We start from the raw sequence: 8,624 nt of genomic DNA, 5'->3' as shown, positions 1-8,624 counted from the left end.
GGTCGGGGGCGATGGAGGGGGCGGGGCCCGGGGCTGCGGGCAGGAAGGGGGAAGAGAGGGACCAGAGGCGGAGGGGTCCGGGGTAGGAGGGGAGGGTGCCCGGGTCCCTAGGAGGAAGGGGCCCAGGGGCCGAGGGGGTCTAGGGCAGGGGAGGGGAGGGGCCCTCCAGGAGGGGGGGCAGGACCCGCAAGGTCGGGGGAAGGGGCAGAGAGAGGGCTTAGGGGGAAAGGTCGGGCCCCGAGGGTTTAGGGGAAGGGGGCGGAGGGCCGAGGGAAACTAGGAGAGGGGCCCTACGGGGAGGGGATCCAGGACCTGGAGGGTTAGGAGACGGGGGCAGAGAGCCGAGAGGGAGGGGCCGGGGCGGAGGGCTGAGAGGGGGACTAGGGTAGGAGAGGAGCCCTACAGGAAGGGGTCCGGGACCCGGGGGGATCAGGGGCGGAGGGGCTGGGGTCTCCGGGCGGCCGGGCGGGGCAGTTCCCACCCCGCTCCCGGGCCCGCACCTCGCGGGAGGTGTTGCAATCAGGTCAGTGGAAATGCAGCGACCGGCGGCGCAGCTGCAGAGTTGAGAGGCTGTGGGTTGGGAACAGCCCCTCCTCTGGGTGTGCTGGAAATCAGCTGGAAGGGGCTCTTGGGGAGTATTCCGACGCGAGCTGGATGGCCCCGCCGGAGGGTCTCGGGTGGAGGGGGACAGGGCTTGCTCCCCCTGGGATCTGGCCGCGTCGGGCTCCGGGGCGAGGAATCCTCTTTCCGCCGGACGCAGCTCCGGAGGCGTCCCTGGCGAGCGCTCCCCACTGGGGCTCCGCGGTGACTTGGCCCCGCGGAGCTTGGTCGGGGCTTAAGCCGCCGGGGCCCGACCACGTGATTCGGCCCGGCGGCCCCGCAGGCCGGCGCTGGGCCGGGCCTGACGGCGGGGTGAGTCACCACGCCGGTGCCGCAGGTGGGCCTGCTCCTCTCCTGGGTGGAAGGCACTCCCGGGGACCAAGGAGCAAGGAAGGGTCCTAAAGGCCCCTCCGGACACAAGAGTGAAGAGCCGGGGATGCAGGGTTGTCTTTGATGCTCTGCCCCCCGCCCCCCAACTGGCAGTTTGCCCGCACTACCTGTGACTTTTAGTTGAAACATTTTGCGGGACGTATCTATAAAACGCTTAAATTGTATGAACGGCATTGGTGATGCAGATCTTTGGTCCGTGGCACGCAGTAGGGGCTGGGGAGGCACATGGTTGAGGGAGAGAATGGTGGTGAGCCCCGGGAACTGCCTTGTGTTGCAGTGGCCCACGTCCTGGGGTGGCGCGTTGTCCACCAGGGGTCTCGTCTTTCGCTGGGCAGGCGGTGCTTTGAGTCACCTTGGAGGAGGCCCAGGTGGCAGGGGAGTCCTCTGAGCAGTTGTGGTGCAGAGAGTGGGCCTTGTGATGTCTCTTTTGGCTGCTCAGATGCCTTTCTGTTCCCTTTGGCTTCCTGCTGCCCTGGAGAGGGTGAGGTTAATGGAAAGCTAATTGTGCGTGGGTGGTTTCATCACCTCACAAAGAAACCCTGTCCCCGTCCCCCAGCCCCCCAACACTAAGCGACCACCAATCTACGTTTGGTCCCTGTAGATTTGCCACATCTGGCCATTCGTATAAATGGGACTGTATAATACATGGTCTTTTGTGTCTGGCTTCTCTCACTTAGCGTAACGTTTTCAAGAGTAATGCGTGTTGTAGCGTGTGTCAGCACTTCAGTTCTTTCATTGCCAAATACTCTTCCATTGTTTGCATAGACGACCTGCTGTGTATCTATTACGTAACATGGACATTTAGGTCATTTTCACTTTGGGGCTGTTAGGAGTAATGCTGTATGAACATTCCTTTACAGGTTTTCTGTGGAAGTTGTCATTTCTCTGGGTATATACCTAGGAGTGGAATTGCTGGGACATATGGTACCTCTGCGTTTAACGTTTTGAGGAACTGCCAGACTTTTTCATTTTACTTTCCCACCAGCAACATAAGAGGATTCTGATTTCTCCACACCCTTAGCAAACTTATTATTGTTTCTTTTTGGATAGTAGCCGTTCTAGAACGTGTGGAGTGTATCTCATTGGTTTTGATTTGCATATCCTTGATGGTTAATGATACTGTCTTTTCTTGAGCTTATCATCCATTTCTGTATCTTTGGAGGAATGTCTGTTCAGGTCCTCTTTGCCCATTTAAAAATACGGTTAATTGTCCTTTTTATTATTGAATTGTAAGAGTTCTTTATATATTCTCTATATGATTTGAAAATATATGTGTCTCTCATTCTGTGAATTATTTTCACTTTCTTGGTAGGTGTCCTTTGAAGCACAAAGTTTAAAACTTTGTCCAATTTATTTTTTTCTCTTTTCACTTGTGCTTTTGGTGTCATATCTAAGCATTATTGCCAAATTCAAGGTTATAAAAATCTATGCTTATGTTTTTTTTCTTTTTTTTCTAAGAGTTTAATACTTTTAGTTCAGACATTTAGGTCTTTGATCCATTTTTCAGTTAGTTTTTGTGTGTGGAGTGAGGTAGGGGTCCAGAGGCATTACCTCTGGATCCAGAAAATCCCAGGCTTTTAATTATTCAAACAGCTGTTTCCATGATTTTTCAAAAACTTAAAGTATTGAGAGGGTAATAAATTATTGTAGATTTGAGCCTATCACTAGCTGCCCTTGGGTAGAGTTTTATAGATGCTGGCTGATAACTGCGATACCCAGAATGTACTAAGCAACCTGCAGAAGTCAGGGTTTCCAAAGGGGAAATTGAGTGTGAGGAGGGCCAGCAGAGCATCACCCCTCCAGTTCCTAAAGCATGGCAAGCCGTGTGCCGATACAAATGGTGTGTGCCTGTGACTGGTTTGTTTCTGGAGAACAAGGGGATTGTATTCATCTGTAATGTCTGGCAGTGCAGTGTCCAGTCAAGAGGTGCTGAGCTGGTGGCTTGGGGAATTGGAGTCTTGGTCCTGTACAGTAACCGTGCCCGTTCATCAGAGATGCAGCCTGCTTCTCCTTTGCCCCTCTTCACATTCCGATAGCCGTCGCCACGCTGGGTTTTATCCCAGCCACATCATGATCCCTTCCTTCAGGGAGTGCTTCTCTTATGTTATTTTTCCTTAAAAACCCAGGGTAATAGAATTTTATGATTTTTAGTAGAGTCATAAATTAGGATGGATCAGAAATGGAAAGCAATCAGGATTCTAGCAAACAGGAAATGTATGTTAGCAATTGAGGCAATAGTTTCTGATTGCATTAAGAAGAAACTTCAAACAGTTATAAATCTTTTGGAACTTCTTTATTTTCTGTAGTTTCTCACTGTGGCTGAAAATCCGTTGAGTTTTTTGGTTAGTGAAATGTAACTCTTCCCCCCCTCCTTTCACATTGCTCTGCAAAACCTCGTTACGTTTGGGAGGATTTCAGAGGTATTCTAAAAGGATCTCCACATGTAAAGATTTGCCCTGGGTGCCCCTCAGCACATAGCCTTCTGAGCTTTTTACTCTTAATCTTTTTACAGACAGAATCATTCACAAATGCCTGGAAATTCCTCGTTGGATTCCCGTGTTTTAAACAGAGTTTTGTGAGCATCTTCCATCTTTACTTGGAAAAGAAAGGTTTGTGCACTGTGAACATTCTCCTGTGCTCTCCCGTGGGTGGGCAAGGTAAACCCCTTTGACAGGGAACACGAGGGGTGTTCTTTTGCTGGGTTTGCAGAGATTGGGATGATAACTGTCTGGGAGGAAATTTCCTTGTTTGAAAAATAAAGTCAATTTCCAGTGTTGCCTGTGGTCTAGGAAGTGGAGGGGATTCCGCAGAACTCTGGAGTGCAGGACCTGGAGCATCTCTGTCCTGTCTGAGCAGCCACCTGGTGCCTTCTTCCTGTCCCATGGTGGGCGGCAGAGGCAGCGGGCACGATGTTAGGGAGATCCTGGAAGTGCTCACCTGTACACGAGTGAAGCCGGCTTCCAGAAAGATGGGTGAAGAGTGGGCTCTGCTAGTGTTAGCCCCACGAGTCTGGAAAAGTCTCTGGCTGGGACATCGGCTTTCACCTTCGCCTTCGGGGGGAAGTGAGCCTCGCTGGAGACCCCCGTCTTTTGTGTGACCGTCTCCTCAGTGGTTGGAACTCTAGGCAGCTAGAGTCCTGCAGGTGGGCAGCCCCTTCTCCAGGACAGTGTGGTGTCACGGGGCACACTTGCCTTGGGGAGTCAGAGACTGAGGGCAAACCGTTTAGCTTCAGGCAGCTGTTTCCCCATCTGTGAATGGGCGCATTGGTTGTACTGAACCTAGTCCGTCGGCTCTCGAAAATTGTGTCAAAAGCAGTTCACATCTGGGAAATTCTTTTTTTTTTTTTTTTTTTTAAGAAACTATTTCTTGGTTAAGTTCTATGTGTTCTATGTTTCACTTTAATCTCAAAAGAAACTGGTCTTTTATTTATTTATTTATTTATCTATCTATCTTTGGCTGCGTTGGGTCCTTGTTCCTGCATGCGGGCTTTCTGTAGTTGCGGCACGTGGGCTCAGTAGTTGTGGCGCACGAGCTCTAGAGCACAGGCTCAGCAGTTGGCGGTGCACAGGCTCAGTTGCTCCGTGGCATGTGGGATCTTCCCGGACCACGGCTCGAACCCGTGTCCCCTCCATTGGCAGGCGGATTCTTAACCACTGAGCCACCAGGGAAGTCCACGTGTGGGAAATTGTTGCCATGCTTTGCCATACCTGGTCAGAGGGGAACAGGGTTTGAAGTGGCCATGAAGGGACATTGCTGGTCCTGTCCCACCTGGTGGCACATGATTCCCTGCCCAGGTGACATGGTGGGAGTTGCATCTGGAAATCTGAGAGCCCTGCGCCCTGATTCGCCCCCGCCACTGCCTTGGACTTGTGACCCAGCGGAGCTGGCAGGGGGTGGTGGACCTGGACAGGGGAGTCTCAGGCTTGTGAAGGGCTCTCGTCCAGTCTGGGTTCACACAGAAGCACAGTGACCCCACAGGGCGAGACTTGCTCGTTCTCAGTTCAGACGCTGCGATGGGGCTTCTGGTTGATTAGATGAAAATAAGCTTTCAGTTGCTTCCTGGCCTATGTGAAATTTTATAAGTACTTTTGGGGAGAATGAATCCATTCTTCTCATACATAGTTTTCTTTTGAAACCCTTAAAAGCTAGATTTTGCCTTTGCAGTTAAGAAAAGAACGATGTGGTTCAGTTGTGAAGCTGCATCATTGTTCTGTCCACTACATAAAATATACAGAATTTCAGGACTCTACTGAGGAGGCAGGGTGGCCAGTCTTCAGAGCTGCCTTGTAGAGGACAGGTTGGCATTTGTGTGCTGTTTTCCCAAGTAGATGGCAAAGCAACGCTTGAAATATTTATTGACAGAGTCCGAGTTAAGAAAGTCATTATTAAGTTTCCAGTAATTTCCAAATTTCCACTTTGAAGTTAAGATGGGTGCTTTTTAAAAGAACGGTGGTAAAATACAACAAAATTTACCGTTGATGACATTCGGTGCATTCCCAATGTTTGACGGTATCGTTGTCAGGAGACTTAGTGGGAGAGGAAGATATTCCCAGTGAGTGAAGTAAGCGCACACATGACTTTTTTATTTTCCAGAAAATTTCCTCACTTGAGTTGAAGCCAGGAGCATTTCTTATGTGTTTCTGATGCCGGTTGACAGCAGTATTAGAGCTAAAAAATGTTGCGTTTCTTCTCTTCCTATGGGTGTCACTCAGGCATGGGGATTATGAGTGACTGTTTGAGCTTGTGGCCCCCCAGCCTGCCCTGTGTCCTCTAGGGTTTTGGGGTCCCAGGCAAAGGTGTCTGCGTCAGCCTCTGCGCAGGGTTCTCCCGGGCCTCTGTAACTGCGGTGCTGCTCTTCCAGATGTGGAAAGCCTCGGCCGGCCACACCGTGTCCATCACCCAGGACGACGCGGGAGCCGACGACTGGGAAACTGACCCTGATTTCGTGGTACAAGTCACCAGTCTGCCTGCCTTTCACGTCTCCCGGAGTGGATTTCCCCAGGGTTTGGGTTTGGGTGGGCGGGTGGGTGGTTGTCTTACAATCCAGGCTGTGGGGTGCACTCGTCATTTATTTTTCTTTTCAGAATGATGTAAGTGAAAAAGAGCAGCGATGGGGGGCCAAAACCGTCCAGGGGTCTGGGCACCAGGAACACATCAAGTAAGAGACTTTCTCAGTATTTGTGTGACAGTGATGTTCTGAAAGATGAAGAGATAAGGCAGGGATAAGAGATAAGGTCATGGCTTCATATGGTGGAATTGCTTTTGTTTTGTGGCTCGATATTTTGTTTTATTTTTTGCAGCATTATTCTTTGTATGTATGTATGTATGTATGTTTTGGCTGCGTTGGGTCTTTGTCGCTGCGCGCTGTGACTTGATATTTATACAGTAGGTGAATGTAAGATCTGACGTATACATCTACGTGTTTGTGTACGTGTACGTGTACGTATACGGACGTGCTCGGTAACTTAAAAATTCCCATCGCAAATGACTTCCGTGCTTCCAATTCTAGAGTCTGTTTTTCAATATTGTGGTTTTCATCGAGGAACACAGTTACCTAAGTAAGCTCTTCTCTCTGCTGATGGGAGGTTTCTAAAGCGTGGATGTCTTTGAATACTTTAGACCATAAACACCCTTCTTTAATTTTTATTATTTTGTTATACTTTTATTATTTTATCGTCATCAGTTGGATGCCATGAGCTGAATTCTAAGCATTGTGTTCGCATAAAAGCCTCAAATAGGAGAGCTGCTTGAAGCGTGTCATTGTCTGACTCGGCACTGTCGAAACTGGCCACCTCTGGGGCAGCTTGTTTTCCTGTCGGGAGGTGTAGATAAAGGGACCTTTTAGAATGTGCTCAGTCTGTGCCAGCTTCAGAGTGTGTGCTCCAGTGCGCTGATTGTGAAGGTGTCCTCACGGACTGGTGACCCGCTTTGGCCACTGGCAGAGAGCTGGTCTTGCTTGGCCCTAGGATCTTTGCAGTAAAATGAAGCTGTTCTTGGCTGAGAGAGACTCAGTAGATCGTCCCGAAAAGGAGGTGAAGTCTGCAGCTCGGGCGTTTTGGACACCGGTGTTCCTCCCTCCCTGAGTCGCTGAGCCCACCCTCTCCCCACAAGCCCCTGAAGAAGGGCCTGGCACCAGCCGGAGGAGGTGCTGCCCAGGGCTGACTCGGGTCACCCGCTGTGGGGTTAGGCTGCCTTCTGGCTTGATGCCGTCTGGGCCTCTCATCTCTTCTGTTGCCCGTGGCCTCTGAACATGTTGGGGAGGGCGGGTTGGAGGAGAAAGGAGCTCTCTCATCAGGCAGCCTCCGGGTGGGTAGAGCTCAGAGAGCTCACAGGGACAGGACGGCTGTTGCTCCTCCCGTGTTCTTGGGAGGCTGGTCTTCCTCCCGTGCTCGTCAGGGGGTCGGGAGGTGGCCAGGCCTGGTTGGTTTTGTAGCTGAACTTCTGGGATTGTTGTCCAGATGTTGAGGTGTGGACGTGTTGTCCCTTGGGCAGAGAGGCACCGGATCAGGTGGCCGTCGTGTTGCTGTGGGTCTCCCGACGGAGACAGCTGCAGAGGCTTCCTGGCCTGCCTGGTTTTGGCCACATCTTGTGATCTGTCCCACTGTTCCCAGTGTTTAAAGTAAAAGTGGTGCTCACGTTGTAAATTCTGCAAACCTCTCACTTCACCTTTGAATGAAAAGCTGGAGCATTCCAAGGGAAGAGCAACCGTCTAAGTGTTGTGCATCTCTGGGCTTCTGTCCTAGGGCTGCCTGGGGTGCGGGGCTGCTGGCGCTGCTTTTCCCTCTGCCTCTGGGGACGTTTATACAGAGCTAGCTCTCCCAAGTCTGATAAACCCTGAGGAGCTCTTCCCTTATGGGAGAAAGTCCACTTTCAGCACAGCTCTCTGTGTGTGTGTGTGTGTGGGGGGGTTTGGGATGACTCACTGTGTGAGTTCAGATCAGTTTCTTTTTTCTGTTAACTTGCATCTGAGTCTGAGAACTGCTGAAGTTGGGGGACCAGCTGGTGGAACAATAAAGCAAGCACAAGGGAGACAGGGATTGGGGAGCCACCGAGTAGTGAAACCTTGCAGATCTGCCGAGATGACACGTCCTGTCCTCGTCTGTCCCCCTGGAAAGCAAGGACGCACGTCTGTCTGACCGGTTTCTTCCTGTTTGATCTCTTCCCCCCAAGCATACACAAGCTGAGAGAGAATGTGTTTCAAGAACACCAGACCCTCAAGGAGAAGGAGCTCGAAACGGGACCCAAAGCCTCGCACGGCTACGGAGGGAAGTTTGGTGTGGAGCAGGACAGAATGGACAGAGTAAGTGCCCGGCCGCGTCGCGGTGGGTCCTGGCGTGCCTGACCTCACCGTAATCGGCAGAGTGGTCACTCAGGAGCCTCCCCCTTAGATGAATGAAAAGTTGGGAGTCCACTTGTTGAGGACGGATTTGCCAGAAGTAATCCTCTCTCCATTGACCTTGCCCGCGAAGGGCTCCCGTTTTTGGAAGGTCTTTTAAGATGCTGAGTTGCTGGGGAGTGGGTGGTGTGTCGGCAGCCCCGGAGCGGGAGATCAGGTTCTGCCAGCGGCCGCTCTGTGACCAGGACTGAGGCCTGGAAACTGCCTGACCGCGGGTATGGTCGCCACCGCGGCGGTT

At 51.5% G+C, this 8,624-nt stretch overlaps 1 protein-coding gene across 2 annotated transcripts in view; it reads left to right on the top strand.

Moving 5' to 3' along the window:
• The first annotated feature begins 5,851 nt into the window (after positions 1-5,851).
• The window catches only part of CTTN (cortactin), a 26,421-nt gene continuing 23,648 nt past the window's right edge, over positions 5,852-8,624 (top strand). For both annotated transcript variants that reach the window (XM_007465968.1, XM_007465967.1), the window contains exons 1-3: positions 5,852-5,938; positions 6,075-6,148; positions 8,161-8,290. In XM_007465968.1, coding sequence (XP_007466030.1) covers positions 5,852-5,938; positions 6,075-6,148; positions 8,161-8,290 — 291 coding nt within the window. The remainder of the gene's footprint in view (positions 5,939-6,074; positions 6,149-8,160; positions 8,291-8,624) is intronic.

Source organism: Lipotes vexillifer, unplaced genomic scaffold (assembly GCF_000442215.2).
Source record: "Lipotes vexillifer unplaced genomic scaffold, Lipotes_vexillifer_v1.1 scaffold1094, whole genome shotgun sequence".
Taxonomy (NCBI): domain Eukaryota; kingdom Metazoa; phylum Chordata; class Mammalia; order Artiodactyla; family Lipotidae; genus Lipotes; species Lipotes vexillifer.
Note: the sequence above shows the minus strand (reverse complement) of the source record. Positions and strands in the feature narration are given on the sequence as shown.